Raw genomic sequence first — 17,366 nt, 5'->3', positions numbered from 1 at the left:
TACCTTAGACAGCTCCCCATCATCAGCCCCCTTTAGTCAATTATAATCCTATGTTACTGGGGAAAAGGAATGTTGCCTCCTTGCTTTGGGTTGAACTGTTCTATCAGCCTTCACAATGTAAAAAAAATAGGGGAGGTCCAAAATTGGCAAACCAATTTGGGGAAGTGGGGAGCTGGTGTTTTTTCCACCATAGAAGTGAGCAGCAGCAGCAATGTTATCCAGCCCTTTTGGTTTGAAAAAGTGGCTTTGGGCAATGGTGGCTCAGTTGCTGCCACTGCTGCCAAAATACAGCTTTTATGGGAAACCATTACCAATTGTGAGAGTATTTCTGCTCCCACTTCATGAAGCACCAGAGAAATGGGGGTTTGGGAGGTTGTAGAACTTGCCACGCAGATGACATCACAGAAACAAGGGTAACGCGACATAAAATTCCTAAATATCTCAATCCAGCATACCCTCTTCACATACTTTCTGGGTCCTTTCCTCCCTTTCCCAAATTTAAAAAGTTAGTCGTTTCTTTTTGCTATTAGTCCGTTGCTAAGGGATTTGTCTCAAATTCCCTCAGTCTTGTATTCATTAAAGCTACAAGTAAACTTTTACTGCATTTGATGATTGCTCTTAGCACATGAGTTTAATGAAAGAGATTGCAACACATTGAGAGAAATTAAGCAGGGGTGGAGCTGTGAGTTAGATTGTAAAACACCTGCTCAACAACGCCTGAGTTTAAAGGCTGTAAACTTGCTTTAGCCATTGCTGCCTGCTGGGAAACTGTTGTGGAATCTAGCAGACCAGGGCTACAATGGGGGCATTTTCAAGCAAACAACAGGTAAGGAGTTGGAGAATACCAACTCAGATCCATTTTATTTGATTAGCTGTTTGGGCACTGTAAGTAGGGATTTGTCTTTGCAAAGATTCTTTAGTATGCTTTTTCTCTGCTATCTCCAGCTTTGTAAAACATTTCTTCTTAGGCATTTGTGGGCTATACCTTCGTCTTGATCAATAAGTGCTGGATAAGAAAATGGTCAGATTCCCACTAATGGTTTAATTCGTAAAGATCCACTCAGACTGTGGCTGGGCTGAAAGTGTGAGAAGGGTTAAAGCTCTTGAGGCAGTGATGAGCTCTTGTCAGCTAGAACACAGTTTATGTAGCAATCATGAAACATTCACAGAGTTCGAGTTTGTGGGCCAGGTATACTTGATGATGCATCCTATCCTTCCAGAACAGTATAATCTGAAGCTGTCAGCGTGGGAGCAGTGCAGAGTTTGCCTCTGACTGAGGGAAAAGTCACATTTCTTTTCCAGAGGAAAGCCCCATGTAGAACAGCAGTTCCAGATTTTGTGTGTATACAAAGCTGAAGTTACATTAAAATAAACACTAGATGTTCATGCTTTAGAATTCTTAGCTTTCTTTTGTGCTTCTGTTTAAAAAACATGTAGAAATCTACCAATAACACACAGGAACTGAATTTTCAGCATGGTGAGAAAAGTTGCTTTTAGATTAGCAAGGGAAGTACTTATGTTTGCCTTAGACATGGGTGGTGGAGGAGGAGTTGCACTATAAAGTGAAATAATTACAAGTTATGCCCAGGGGCTTGATGCTCTATTGGCAGCCGTGTTTATCCTCTTTTAATTGATTTCTTCTTCTTTTTCTTTCACTTTCTGGCCACTACTTCAAAGCATAGTCCATGCATTTTCCAGATTCAATTTTTACCAAACTGCTTAGAGTGCACAAAGTTGGCATTTTAAGAGTTCTCTGGATTTATCTATAAGTATCTCCACCAGGAATCACCTGGAGCAGGGCACTTCTCAGAACTTTTAAGGGTTGAAAGGACCATTAATAACAAACCATTATATGTATATTTCCATCACTCCCACCCCATGCTATTGGATAATATCTCAGGTCAGCTTTGGCCATATAAAATAATAGTATGATAAGTGGCAAGTTATATCAAAAGAATAGCTGTGGCCCACCTGCTAATTCTACAAAATATGTATATTTGATGGAGTACTGGTGGGGACCCAAATTCACCTTATTCAGAAACAAAATGAGATCAGTCACCCTTCTGGATGACATCCATGACATCTTCTATACTCTGTAGGTTAGCCCCCATTGATTAGGCTAATGGTGAAAGTTGGTAAGTGGCTGCATAGCAATGCATTGTGGTTTTATCAATATTTGGGCACTCAGCCTCTCCAGTCACTGTGTAGGCCACTAAGAACTGAACAGAGAAGCTGTAAAAGGCATCAGAGATAGAGCTGGCAGAAAAAAATGGAATTGGTCATTGGTTCAACTTTGATGGTGGCTACAACCAGGTTGAAGAGCAAAGCAGCTTGTGGAAGCTTATAGGTGCCCACTGATTTGTCCTAGCAATTACACATGCTTGGTGAAAGGTCCTTGAAAAAGTCTGAAGGACCTCAGAAGTTTTTAGAGCATTACTGGAGAAGACATCAAGGAAAGTGTAGTGCTTCTGTGAACTATGAACATGGATGGGAAGCACTTTTGTTGCAATAGTTATAGGCAAGGGCAAACGGTTTGGTGGGCTAACCAGAGCTTTAGGTAATATGAAGTGAATATGCATTTCTCTGAGCACAAACCCTTCTCAGATTTTGGGCTGATATAAGAGCCAAGAATGGATATTTTATACCATGCTGGCAACCCACCAAGCTCAATAACCCTCATAAAATAATAATTAAATCTTTGCCTGACCTTTCTTGGGTATCATTAACAGCCTCATCATTCATACCAAACTCCAGTAGCTGTCATATCATCCTCAGTAACTTCCACATCAACAGCTACTATGAGATACATTGTCTGCCAGAAAGTAGGAGGTATCTGGCTCTATCCCTTGCCAGGAAAACTAACTTTGCTGGAACAGCCCAGAGTTGTGACACAACTGGCAGAAAGAATGACATGTGACAAAGTCACACAGGATGTTGCAAATGCTCTTAGTTATCTGGCAACAGTCACTGTATCAGGTGGATCATGGTGCAAAGGCATTGATCTGTGCCTACATAACAGATATTTTCAACTGATTGCATTTTGAGTCACGGGGAGATCTAGTTTTGTCCTGTAAACCTTACCAGACATAATCATGTGAAAAGTGTGAAGTTCTCTCTGAAGTAAAATCAGCTTGGGGCTTGCCTAGCTTCATGTGTGAACCCTGTTTGGCCCACCTACATCTTTACCTGCCCAAAATGTAGAGCAGCAGGTTTGCTTGGTTTAGCCAAAATGGTCTCCCAGGTCAAATGCAGAGGACTAGTGACCCTAATTAGACCCACATTCCAAAGGTTCCTCAGCATTCATTTAAAATGAAATTCAAGGTTCAAAATAAAATATCTTCAGAGAATCTAAGGAAAGTTGAAATTCTCCGGGTAGAGTTCACACATCTGACTAATATTGCCTAAGGTAGAATTCTGGGCAAGGTGTGTACTTTGTTTGGGTGGGGGAGGGAAATATGCATAATGATATGGTGATTTTGGAGAGAAATCAGTGTTTATTATCTGGTCAGGAAAGTTTCCACAATTCTAACTGCATTTCCTCACAAGTGGAGTTAAAGATATATTTCAAGGGTCTTGTTCTGGTGACACATTTGTAGAAATTCTGGGGAAAGTGTTCTTTTTAGCACACGGCCAGATAGCCAAAGAACTTGGGTGCTATTTGCTGAAAACTCCTCCCTCCAGCATAGGGACGCGGGTGGCGCTGTGGGCTAAAGCCTCAGCGCCTAGGGCTTGCCGATCGAAAGGTCGGCGGTTCGAATCCCCGCGGCGGGGTGCGCTCCCGCTGCTCGGTCCCAGCGCCTGCCAACCTAGCAGTTCGAAAGCACCCCCGGGGGCAAGTAGATAAATAGGTACCGCTTACCAGCGGGAAGGTAAACGGCGTTCCGTGTGCGGCTTTGGCTCGCCAGAGCAGCGTTGTCACGCTGGCCACGTGACCCGGAAGTGTTTCCGGACAGCGCTGGCCCCCGGCCTCTAGATGTGAGATGGGCGCACAAACCCCAGAGTCTGTCAAGACTGGCCCGTTCGGGCAGGGGTACCTTTACCTTTACCTTTACCTCCCTCCAGCGCATGACGGTGTGACCAACTCAGCGGTGTTAGTAAATTGTCTGCTAGCCAAAGCTGCTCATTTGGGCATCTGCTAAAAGGCAGTGGCAAATGGCATCTGCTGTGATATGCATTTGGGCCTAGGTTGTTCAGTGAGAAGGCAATAATAATAGAGAAAAAAATCAAGCTAGCTGCATTTTTAAATGATAATCTGCACATAATCCAGCTCCCATCACCACAACCAGCTTGGTCAATTGTCAGCAATGATGGGAGCCCTAGTCCAGCAATATCTGGAGGTGCTTAGGTTCCTCACCCTTGCCCTACTGAAACTAAGCCTAAGCACTGAACCAAGAACACATCATTCCCTAATCCATCTTCTTCCCCTTCGATTGTTTTCTCTTCTGCATTGTCTTTTACATTGGAAGTTCCTTGGGGCAGAGACCTGGATGTGCCATTTTGGTTTGTTACTCTGGATAATGATGAATATCTAGATGTGGCATGATATAGAAAAATAATTGATTAAATGGAAAATGTCATTATTTTCCTTCACAGTCCTAGGTTGCCAAAACTTTCACCTGTACTGCAGCCCTTTAGATACATTTGAGGCTTCAGCTAAGCATTTGTAGTCGTTTCAGTGGAACTGAAGAATAAATATAAGAGGAGGGGAATGCCTCAGTAGGCTTTTGCACATTTCTGGAGCAAGGATCAGATTCACCTCAGTCATGAACTAGTCTGGCTTTGCCTGTGTCTGTGCAGGAATGTTGTGAAGAAAAGTTATTTAAGAAGCCCAGAAATTGACTGCTTATTTCCCCAATAATCATCAAGCGTCTTTGTACTGTGTTAAAAAATTAATTGGACAGAAAGGTGTAAGATGAAGACTAAAGGCCTTTTGGTTACTATGACACTAAAAAAAAGTGGTTAAGAACACAAAGACCTTTCAGTTACCAGGGCCTGTCCTACTATTAGACAGAGTGAGGAGGCTGCCTAAGACTGCAAATGCTGAAGGACAGAGCTGTTTGTGGCATGCAGCCTGCTTTGTGCCTCCTAAATTGTCAATCTGGGCTTCTTTAAGAGGAAAGTCAGGATATAAATTGAATGGATGGATGGATGGATCCTCACTTGTGGTGAACCTTGCTGTTAAAGTAAGATTCAATTCCTAGTCCAGTTGACTTCCATATGCGGAATGAGATGAAACACAATATTGTGCTTTGCCTCAGGCAGCAAAAAGAATCTGCGTTATCACTATTTCATAACTAGAGTAGAAGGTGCCAGGGAATATAAACCTATGCAGTGCATCACATGGTACACCGGGCTGCAGTGATGGAAAAGGATACAAAAGGGTTAAGGAGGAGGATGGGAGTGGAGGAGAGAAGCTAACCAACATGTGCCATCCTAGATCCATCTGCAGCAGCACAGGCAGATGCACTCATGGGCTAGCATATATTATTGTAAGAAGACTTCAGACAATATGGCGGAACAGATTTCCCTTGCTTGGGTTGCTCTAGCTACATCAGTGCGACCTAATGCCTCATTGCAGCAAGGCATCTGTGAGTTTTTGCTGGGATGGGCTTGCGATTTTGTTTTTCTTCCTCCTTTCCTATGCCAGGCTGGAGGAGGGGGGGCGATTCTGTATCCTGTCAAAAGTCAGCTAGATGCCATCTTTACAATAAGCTAAATGTTAACCCATCCTTCATGTTTGATTTTGTTCTGCAGACAGAACCTGCTCCCTGCAGTCTTCTCACCGTAAAGGTCATAAAAATGAAAAATCTCCGGAAGGCAGACCTGCGTGAGTATTTTGGTTGTTGTGAGAGCTTCCTTGTCATTTTAAGAAGCCTAGAGTCATAATCATACACATATATTCATCACTGAATGATTTTTATATGCATGCCTCACAAGTCAGCATTTATATTCAGTGCAAGTAGAGAATCATTTGCAGAACCAACTTAGCTCAAACATATAGAAGGAAAAAGTTGTGTTATGCAGGATCTAAACTACACCCAGCCCTATGCAAATACAATTTGAAAGTACACTGGTACCTCGGTTTAAGAACAGTACTGTTTAAGAATGATTCAGTTTATGAACTTTGCAAAACTGAAAATAGTGTCCTGGCTTGAGAAGTTTACCTTGGTCTAAGAAGGCCACTTCCACCTTAAGGAGGAGGTGGTGTTGTGGGCTCTCACGACCCCTCCACGTGCGACTGGGGGATTCCCAGCTGGGTCACTGGCCAGGCCGACCAATCTGGTTGGTCTGGGGTGTGTGGCCTACCCGATAAAGGCAGGACGGGAGATCTCTCTCTTTCCGGCTTTCCCACCCTCCCGCCCTTTAAGGTTTTCATCTCTTTTGACCTTGAAATGGACTTCAGTTGGTCACCGTTGAGGGGCCTGGTGGGAATTTTTCCACTTGGCAAATTGGCACCAGCCACTTGGATTTCGCCTACCTCGTAGCAAATTGTCACAACTTTTTAAGGTTTGGTGGTTAGGCATTGGAATATTTCTGGAGAAGAGAAGAGGGGAGGTAGTGCCATCACCTGCCCTGCATATTGAAGGATTCCGTTAAAGGATTCCATTAAAGGATTCCGGGGGGCGTGGTCCTGTCCAAAGCCTAGGGAGGTTAGGGCCTAAGGCACTACATCTATCGGTGAACCCTGGGGGAGCTCCTAGTTGATGCCAGTAGGACTCCGCCTACTGGTGGTTAACCCTTCTCGGACTCCCTGAGATGGGCTGGAGTCAGATATAATTGGTTAGATCCAATGCCTAAGCTAATACCACTCATCTGTAACCAATGAAATTGTGGCCATTTTTAGCCCATTAACCTTAAATAGTTGAGTCATGTGTCTTTATTCAACCAAGGGGGGGGGGAGGGTCAGGACTTTGCCACGCAATGTAATCTGAATGGTGGAAGGGCAACAGTGGCTGTAGGCCTCATTAGGGAAAGCGTGCCTTGGTTTAAGAACGATTTTGGTTTAAGAACGGACTTCCAGAACGGATTAAGTTCGTAAACTGAGGTACCACTGTATCTTTACTACTTAACATGAGATGATGGCTTGATGAAGCAAGAATTGATCACGCATAAGTGCATCTTTGAGCATGGATCTTTTATTTACCAAAAGAGCACCGTCCACATGCAATAGCAGGCTTGAGTGAACCCCAACGTTGGCAGAAAAACAAACATCTTAGGCTTGTGGGGAGGAATCTAATGGGAAAGCTCCCCCAACAGCTCAGTGAGAACTGAACATACTCAGTCATCACAGGATGCTGACTGATGGGGGATTGTTGTTGTTGTTTAGTCGTGTCTGACTCTTCATGACCCCATGGACCAGAGCACGCCAGGCACTTCTGTCTTCCTCTGCCTCTCGCAGAGGTCAAACTCATGTTAGTAGCTTCGAGAACACTGCCCAGCCATCTCGTCTTCTGCTGTCCCCTTCTCCTTGTGCCCTCCGTCTTTCCCAACATCAGGGTCTTTTCCAGGGAGTCTTCTCTTAGTGGAAGGAAAACCAGGGGTAGTGGAAATAGAATGGAGTTTCCTGGAAAAGGGCATGATTGGCCAGCTGAAAGTGGAATGTTCCACATGGCAATGTTTTACTTCAGGTTATACTTGTTTCTCTTTATTTTTATTCCAGGAGTTCTAACAAATACCCAGCCTTGGGAGAGTGTATGAAAATGCCTCTGGGGGGATCTGTCACTAGTTAGATACCACCATACTTGGTGATATTTCAGCTGCTGCCTATAAACCATTTACCTCCAAATAATGGTGGCATAGTCTCTGATGTCTGTGGGATTTCAGGGAGACTATAGTAACAAAGAGCATGACTGTTGATTGCAGTAATTGGCAAGTTGTCTCTTGTATGTCGCTACTGGAAGCTTGTGATCAGCAACATCTCCAAGCCTCATTTTATGTGAAGTAGCCAGATTAGCATCATGAATAATAGGAAGGTGTTGCGCAAACAAATTGTGCCAGTAAAATGGGAGCATTGGTTGGAAAGGATGTGCCCTGGCCTTATTTTTTTTATTTTTTATTTAAATGCAGCAAGCTCTAAATGGAAAAAAAGTGTGAGGTGAAAAGAACCAGAAGAAAGCAGAAGACTTTATTCATGTAAACTTGTTTGGGCAGTTGAAATAACATCTGATGCAGAAGGTTTTAAAATGGGAAGTTATTAAGCAAGGTGCTGGCATCTGAGTCCAAAGCTAAATTGAAAGACATTGCTGATTCACAGGATTATGAGAAAAAATTAAATTATACAATATTAACCGAATGATCTCATGGCCTGGAGTACTATATACAATTTAGGACTGGGACAATTTAGGACTAGAACTGTATTCTTGCTAACTGAAGCTGATCCAATAGCTGAAAATGAAAATTTATTGATGAATTGCAAAGTAGATGTGAGGCTATAGCCATATACACCACCTGCTGCACTTGGAAGTGTAACTCACTGGGTTCCTTTAGCTATATTGGCTCCATCCTCTTGTCAGTCTCTGTCAGGGAGAACAGAAATAGGCTGCTGGAAACTCATTGCTCCACAATTCAACAGCAAAGCCCTCAGACTGCCTCCCAGACAACACTGCCTCTGATGGACCAACCTGCTTGTCCTTGGACATCTGACTTCTCTTGCTGTGCAGAATTATTAAATTCAATTGAGCGGAGCATAACATATTCTTTTATTCCCACAACCATTTGATGGATGACACATATGTACTTCTAGCCTTGATCTTAATAGTGGTTAGGGAGGAGGTGAAAAGGTAGTGGTGGGCTTTGTGGCGGACAAGTTTACTTAGGACACTAAATTGTTCAGGTTTTTAAAAAAAACAAAAACAAAATGAGATTGTGGAGAGCTCCAAAAGGATCTCTCTAAACTGGGTGAATGGGTAGTAAATGTTAGTTATAAGTTTAATGTGTTTAAGAGTATTGTATTTAGAAATGCTGTATGGGAAGGCGGGGCTTTTTTGTGCCTTAGGCACAGAGGTAGTGTTTTTCCATTGTGAATGAGCTAAACATCTTGTGGCTCACCTCATGACCCATCACAAGACACAACCAAAGAGAACCCGTGGAAGTCTATTTACCTGGAGGTTGCTTGCAACAGGCAGAAGCAATCAGTCAGATACAGTGCATTTTTTTTTTTTTAGATATATAGAGACTTAGGAGCCAATTCCTAGGGGCCGTGGAGGGTTTGGCCCCCACAATAAAATATTTGAGGGGCTGGGCCCCCACAAAGTTGATGGACATTCCCATTCAATCATGAGACTGATTATGCAGTGTGGGGCTTATTTGGGCCCCCACAATATTTTATTCAAGTTGGCACTCCTGTACAGAGAAACTTCATTTTACTAAAGATGCTTAATATCCCACTTTGGGAGCAGATAAAGGAACTGAAAATCATTGCTTATTTTTGCAATGTATAATTTAAGTTACAAAATCTAAATGTTACAAAAGAACGAAGTGTTTAAAACTGTTCTGAGGTAAAGTTTTAAAATTCTTTCTTGTGGTGGAGTGAATTGAATTCTACACAAGGTCCAGATCAGAGGTATTTGTTGTACAACTCTAACAGTAAAATGGCTAATGAAATTCTATATGAACAAGTGTAAAGTAATACATGCTGGAGCAAAATATATATATCTTAATTTCACGTACATGCTTGTGGGGTCTGAAATGGAGGTGACAGAACAGGAGTAAGACCTTGGGGTCACAGTAGATAGCTCAATGAAGATGTCAACCCAGTGGGCGGCAGCCATTAGAAAGGCATATTCCACGCTAGAGATAATTAGGAAAGGAATTGAAAATAAAACTGCCAATATCAAAATGCCATTATACAAATCTATGGTGTGACGACATTTGAAGTCCTGTTTTGGTTGCCTCACCTCACCTCAAAAAGAATATTGGAAAAGGTTCAGAACAGGGCAACCAAAATGATAACAGGGATGGAGCAGCTCCTTGATGAAGAATGGTTGCAGCACTTAGGACTTTTTAGTTTAGAGAAAAGGTGAGTAAGCGGTGATATGATAGAAGTTCATAAAATCATGCATGGCATTGAGAAAGTAGATAGAGAGGAGTTTTTCTCCCTCATAACAGTAGAACTTGCAGACATCCAAAGAAGCAGAATGTTGAAAGATTTAGGACAGAGAAAATAAAGTTATTCTTCGCACAGCACATAAACTATGGTGCTCGCTCCCCCAGGAGACAGTGATGGCCACCAATTAAAATGGCTTTAAAAGAGGCAAATTCGTGGAGGAAAAGACCATTGATGACTATGCTGTTGATGCTCTGCTTCCATGGTAAGAGGCATGTCAGTTGCCGGAAACCACAGGACAGAAGAGTGCTCTCGTGCTCATGTTCTGCTCCTTGGTTTCCTGCAGGCATCTGGTTGGTCACTGAGAACAGGAATGCTAGACTAGATGGGCCATTGGCTTGATACAGCAGGCTATTCTTATGCACTTACATTATTATGTTTAATTGGCTGGAAACTGCCGATCACTTATCAGCAATGTTCTGTTGTGTTGATAGCAGCAAAAGTATCCATCTGCTGACAGAGAACAAAAGCAGGAAGGGTTGCTCTTGAGATGGCTTAGTGACACACTCACCATGCAGCTACAAATTAGCTGTATTTCATGGCATCACTGTAGCATCATAATGGTATCATGCTCATAATGGTACTGTGTGATGATTCCCATTAGGTGGGATAATGCAATCAACATTAAGAAGCCCTGTTTTTAAAAAATTGGCACAGGAAGAATTGCCAAGTGCATTTAACTTTTTGTGTGCGCGCTTTTGCCTAAGCCCTGGTTGGAATTTATAACATTAACATCAATTATTCTGAAATATCTGGCCTCCTGATCATCTGACTTTACACTGTTGGCAGAGGCAGATTTAGGGGGGCGTGACCAGTTTGATCACACTGAGCGCAGAGTCTCAGGGTGCTAAACTATGCTTTAGAATGAAGCATGAGAAGCTGCCCCCCCCAATTTTGGTGACACACAGGGAACTGCTGAAATTTGAGACCCCAGGGTCTGTCACTGCTATTGGCAACTGACAGCAACTGCCACAGTTATGTCTGAGCTCTGATATGCCTGAAAGGATCCCTGAGGACTACTGAACTCTGATGTTAGAGGCTGATTGAGATTCCACTAATTATTGGTCTGTATGCTTTACTCAGTGCCCAAGGTCTAAGTCTGGGTGGAGGCGAGGAAGAAGAACCCCACCTATTGAGTCTTGACTAGTGACACGCAAAAGAATTAGGAATTGGAAAACAGGAAGAGATGCTATTCTATAGGGAGCCATGGGGGTGGATGGATGGACAAGGTATTGCTTGCATGATTGCAATCAGATTGATCATCAACATACCTGAGAACTGGGAAGGAATGTTGTCCCAAGTCAGCTGGGAAAATCACTGAGCTTTCTTTCCACCCACATGTCTATGAGGCTGCATGCTGCAAAACCTGTTTAGTTCCAGTCACAAGTGTCTGCCTTTGAAACCTAGACTTATTCTTACAAGCCTTTTTGGTAATATGGTACACCTTGGCCCATCTAGACTTATGCTAATGATATAAGCTTACTACTTCTCTTCAGTCTGTTCCTTCCCTATCCATTCAATGTATCTGCCACACTTCTGAAGGCACTAGTTGTTGATTTGTGGGTGTCACATTTGAATATGCTGTATGTGCTCTTAAAATCCAACACATGTAGATCCCTGGATTTTATCTGGGATATCGGTCATATTGTTTAGGTAGAGTGTTGGATTTCACAGGTGTATGGCCTATTCAAACGTCATGGATATATAGCAAGGCACCAAAGCCCAGTTGGCAGGAGAGAGAGCAAGGCTGCCCTCTGCCCATATGCAGATTTTGGGAGTACAGAATTCCAACAAGACCATACTAAATTCAGTGAGCATTGGTGACATTCTGTAGTCATGTGGGCTTTTGGCTCGCTAAAGATCCAGTCAGGGTCTAACTGGAAATGGGGAGATGACCCAACAGAAGTTTGGGCAGAAGAATTGCTGGCAATGGCTATATAGGAGCTCAATCTCCTTTGGACCTTGGCTGGCTTATCAGCTCCCCTTTGAGCTTATTCATCTTTATCTCTAGTCTCCACAACATCTGCTGGTCAGGGATCTTCATCCTAGACAGTCCCAATTTTTCATTCTAGACAGTCAGCCCAGAAGGATACCATAGTCCATGCTATCCACAGCCACCAAGAGTTAATTGAGAATTTGCTCAGTCACACTCTCCCGATCCTTTTCTCAGCATGTCATTTATCAGTGCACAAAGGACCCAGGCCTGAAACCAGATTTAAATGGATCCAGATAATTGGCGATATCCAAAAATATCTGGAGTTTCAGGGCAATCACCCAAGAAAGGTATGTTTGTGACGAGCTAGTTGTTGCCTAACCTCAAGGTCCTTGGAATGCTTTTTTCAAAAAAATGAATGGGACCACATATTCACACAGAAGGTATTGATAAATTAATTCCCATAACCAGATGGGGAAGGGGCAGAAGAAGGAATAGCCTTCAATTTCCCTTTCACTCTTAACCAGCTTGTCAGCCCTCCCTTTACTGAATCTGCCCCTGCCTGTAATAACTTCAGTTGGGTGCTTTTCTTCCTTCTGAGCTGATGCAACTTAAAATTGCACAAGCATCTAGTGAAACAACTGAGCAGAAATCCAAAACCATGGAGCCAAGAGAGTGCAATGTATCAAAGGCCAGATAAAACCAAACTAAACACATTTCAGTTTAGCAGTGGGAAGATAAAGTGCCTCATAGATGCAGAAAGATCAGACTGCAAACTAATTTAGCAGCAGCTGCAGATAAAGTAATTAATCTCATGAAATTGTATAAAACTCATTACAGAAGCAAGAGACAAAGTACATAAGATGCTGCAAAGTTAAATGGCAAGATGAGATTCCAATTTTCTTTTTTAAAAATAATTTATTATTGTTTTTCAGTTAAGCAAAAGCAAAGAATGAGAAAAAACAAAAACAAAATATCCCTCAAAGTGAAATTTCCAGTCCACGGATGCTTTTTGAAAATACTATTTCAAATCCATAGATGCTATGAATGAAAGGGTTTCTTGTGATAGTGTTAGAAGTTTTGCTGCAGCATGGAGATACCCCCTTCCATCCCCCCAAATATGGCTTTCCATACAGCTTTGGACAAGTATGATTTCCATGCTAAGGTCTCGTCTCACTGAAAGGGATTGAAAGTGCATAGAAAGTGCTCCCAAATGCTTTTTGTGTTTGTTTTGTTTAGCACAAACTTCACCAGAATATTGGACTTGGTGATCTGTTCTACTCCAGTTCTTTTTGTTAATTCAAATCAACAGTTTTGGCATCAGGGTTTGTGTTAATTAATTTTGTTTGTTGCATTAAGTATTTTTTTGATATGCAGTTGGAAAAAAATATAGGGCTCCTGACATGTGTGATCTCTTGTAATGAATTCCTTGCTATTGTCTGAAGTGCTGTGTAGGACAAACATTCCTTAATCTAGAACTAAGATGTGGTTGCTTTCCGGGAATGCACCACAATAAAGCTCCAGCCCTGCTTGTATAAGGAATAATTAGTACCTCGTTTACTAGCTTTGGCAGTGTCCGTGATGCCATAAAATATAAGCTGCTCTGCACTGCACTGAATGTATTGTATAAGAGTGATCTAAGGGCCCAATTATGTGGGACGTTGATAATGCTGTTCGCAGAATGGGATTTTGGTGTGGAAAATATAGGCACCTGAGCTCTTTATCCCTAACCATGAACCAGATTCAGACTGGGGGCACCACTCCTGAAATGCAAATCATCCAGATCAGGATTTTTGGGGAGGGGGAGGGGTGCCAAGTGCTAAAATCCTACCCTGTGCTAAGGTCCCAATTGGATTGTGTTCATAGTACAGTGGTACCTCAGGTTAAGTACTTAATTCGTTCCAGAGGTCTGTTCTTAACCTGAAAGTGTTCTTAACCTGAAGCACCATTTTAGCTAGGGGGGCCTCCTGCTGCCGTCGCGCCGCTGCAGCACGATTTCTGTTCTCATCCTGAAGCAAAGTTCCTAACCTGAAGCAGTATTTCTGGGTTAGCGGAGTCTGTAACCTGAAGCGTATGTAACCTGAAGTGTATGTAACCCGAGGTACCACTGTACTGGTTATTTCTGCCAGAAAAACCCTGTTTTCAACCTGACATGAATATCTGAATTTATATATAATAAGCACAGCTTAAACACTGCACTGATGGTTAAATCCTAAGCATATTTACTCAGAAGGAAGACTCACAGAACTCATTTGGAGTCATTCCAAAATTTAACATGCTTAGGCTTGTGCTGTAAATACTTATGAGTTGCATATTGCTATTTTATTGCTAAAAAAATCACATCTTTTGCAATAGTAACCCAGTCTGATTGCTACGTGACTTTGTGGATGCCTACTGCGTCAGTGAAAAAGACTAGGACCCAGACCGTGAAGGACAACAAAGACCCGGTGTGGAATGAAACATTTCACTTTAGGATTCAAAATGAAGTAAAGGTAAGGAGCTGTGCCAACGCTCTTAAACAGGAATTGCTACTTATTTAGGCAATCACAGAAGCAGAGGACTGGGAACTGCACAGGTGTCACTTAAAATCACTATGGAGATACTCCCAATATTTACTCTTCCCAAGTGTTAACATAATACAAATTCAAACAGGACTGTTCTACTTTCTGGGAGATGACACATACATAATATTAAACGGTTAAAAGTTTAGAACAGGAATTACCCCTGGATTGACCTCCTTGGATGGGGATGAGGAACCCATAGCCCTTCAGATGTCGTTGGACTACAACTTCCATAATCTTTGACCATTGACCATTGACCATAATGACTGTGGCTGATGGGAGTTGGAGACCAACAATATCTGAAGGGTCACTGATTTCCCATCCTCACCTCTGGGGTGAGGCATTTGTTACTGTGACAAACATCTTCAGCGTAGTGAGGATGGTTATACCAGTCAGGGCCTTGGTTGGGAGCAGGGCAAATCTGAGCTGGATGAAGGTTAAGTTCACAGCTGGCACTAAGATAAATTGAAGTTCTTATCCCAGCAAGGGCCCAGGAAAGATTGGAAGGTTTATATCCTCTAAGGCAGATCCTCTGTTTTCCTGGTCATCTTCTGGATCACAAGATGTCCTCCTTTGGCTTCTCCCTCCTCCTGAGAAAAAACCCAGCTATTGAAATCCTACGGCTGTTGGATAAGTACATCTCCACTGACTGTGGATGTCTTGCTGGACTATCTGTTTTGAGGGGTTAGAAGAAAAGAGGGAGAGTCTGTATCAAGGGGAAGAAGGTCCAGAAAGGGGCAGCACAGTACATTCTGATACCTGAGGCCAAAGACCCATTTGAAGCTGAAGGACAGTGGATTGGCACTGAATCCTTCAGCACTAGTGGTGGGACAATTTTATTCACTACAGCTGAGGGCAGCAGTCTGGCTTAGGAGTTGCAGGGCAAGCCATGTGGTGTGCATACAGCTCAGTCCGCTGACACCTTTCTATTGCTTCCTGTCCACCAGTATTTGCCACGTGAAGTACTGCCTCACTCTGACTATTGGTAGGGCCAGCCCTGAGTTCACGTCTGGGGTGGGGGACATCAGACTGCTCAGTTGTGAGCTCTTTGGGGTCTTTGGTGCTCCTGGAGTCCCACTCCTCTTCCTTGGATGAGGTGCCCCTAGAGAGAGAGGCTAGTCTATGAGAGGTTCTAAAGTTCTTCTCTGGATTTCTCTAGAACATTCTGGAGCTTAAAGTTACTGATGAAGATAAGCATACTGCAGATGACCATCTCCTCACTGTTTTCTTTGATGTTTCTAAAATCCAACTTGGTGAAACAACCCGCCTGAGCTTTCAGCTGAATCCAAAAGTGAGTACTGCAAATAAAAAACAGGCTGTGGAAAACAAATCCACATTTCTCTCAATTTTCAATAAAGTTCCCTTTCAGCTATTAAGCAATGGCACCATATAAAAGAATTACACTTGCTTTGAATACACAGACAACAACAAAAGAGTTTTGTGGCACCTTAAGGACTGACAAATTTTATCATAACATAAGCGTTTGTGAACTATGTGTTGTGTGTGTATACACACACAAAAAAACCATATGTACTTGGGTATAAAAGAAGAAGAAGAATCTAAAGGCTAAAGTTAAATGGCAATAAAATGGAAAAAAGTATAGCTTGATAATTCATGCACACGAAAGCTCATACCAAGAACTAACTTAGTTGGTCTTTAAGGTGCTACTGGAAGGAATTTTTTTATCCTGATAATTCAGTTAGTTTAAAATTATGCAAACCTACCCTTCACAACAACTATGGTTAGTTATTTTAGCATTACTTAGCTGTGGAAATATAGTGAGATCTTAAATGTATGCAAAACAAGCTCGGTGACCCTTCACAGCAGTGGCTGTTGATAAACAAATCATCCACCTATAGAGGATTACATATCTAATTGACCTAATTGAATACAGTGGTACCTTGGTTTACGAACTTAATCCATTCCTGAAGTCCGTTCTTAAACCAAATCTGTTCTTAAACTGAGACACGCTTTCCCTAACGAGGCCTCTCGCCGCTGGTGCCCTTCCACCATTTGCTTTCCATTTGTAGACGGAGGTAAAGTTCACAAACCGGAACGCTGCTTCCAGTTTTGCAGAGTTTGTAAACCAAATCGTTCGTAAACAAGTTCTTAAATTGAGGTACCACTGTAGAAATAAACATTTTGATACTGAATACACCAGTGATTCCCATATCAAACATGTAAAGTATGAACAGTGTGTGCGTTTCTTTAAACATCTGAGTCCAGTCCAGACAAGGCAATGTACACTGGGACCCAAAACCAAAGAGTGTTAGTCACACTCAAGTCCCATTGAATTAAATGTGGCTAATTGTTTTTGACTGAAATTAAAGGGATTTGAGTTCTATATTTTTTTCCTATTGGGACGGCAGCCAAAGCTGCTTGGGCATCACCAGTGCTTCCATGTGGTATGGAGAGCAAGCTGTCTTGGGACATAATTGGGCAAGGCACATCAGCACGGCCTTTTGTTAGTAAGATCCCACCTACCCCCTGGTCAATGGCTCCCGCAGTGGACCTGAGAGGTATAGCCTAGGGACAGCTGAATAATCTTTACCAAAATGCTCATTTTTAGGGGAAACTGCTTGCAAAGATGTGTATATTAGTCAAAACTGCATTTAAAAATGTGTTTATTAGCAGAAATCCACACTAAAATGCTGACAAATTTCCAAGAGGATTAAAAAATAATAATCTCAAATTTCTGCAGACATGTGGAGAACTGGATTTATGACTGGAAAGATGAGAAACTGAGAAAACCAAAATGGTCAGGTCC

At 42.4% G+C, this 17,366-nt stretch overlaps 1 protein-coding gene across 1 annotated transcript in view; it reads left to right on the top strand.

Annotated features, from left to right (window-relative positions):
• Positions 1-679: 679 nt before the first annotated feature.
• Positions 680-17,366, top strand: part of LOC309541678 (cytosolic phospholipase A2 epsilon-like) — a 39,795-nt gene continuing 23,108 nt past the window's right edge. Inside the window, exons 1-4 of the mRNA XM_082239824.1 lie at positions 680-826; positions 5,755-5,827; positions 14,394-14,530; positions 15,759-15,890. Coding sequence (XP_082095950.1) covers positions 800-826; positions 5,755-5,827; positions 14,394-14,530; positions 15,759-15,890 — 369 coding nt within the window. The 5' untranslated portion in view covers positions 680-799. The remainder of the gene's footprint in view (positions 827-5,754; positions 5,828-14,393; positions 14,531-15,758; positions 15,891-17,366) is intronic.

This window comes from Podarcis vaucheri, assembly GCF_965113315.1.
Source record: "Podarcis vaucheri genome assembly, chromosome: 1".
In the NCBI taxonomy this organism is placed as follows: Eukaryota; Metazoa; Chordata; class Lepidosauria; order Squamata; family Lacertidae; genus Podarcis; species Podarcis vaucheri.
This window is presented reverse-complemented; position numbering and strand designations above follow the sequence as displayed.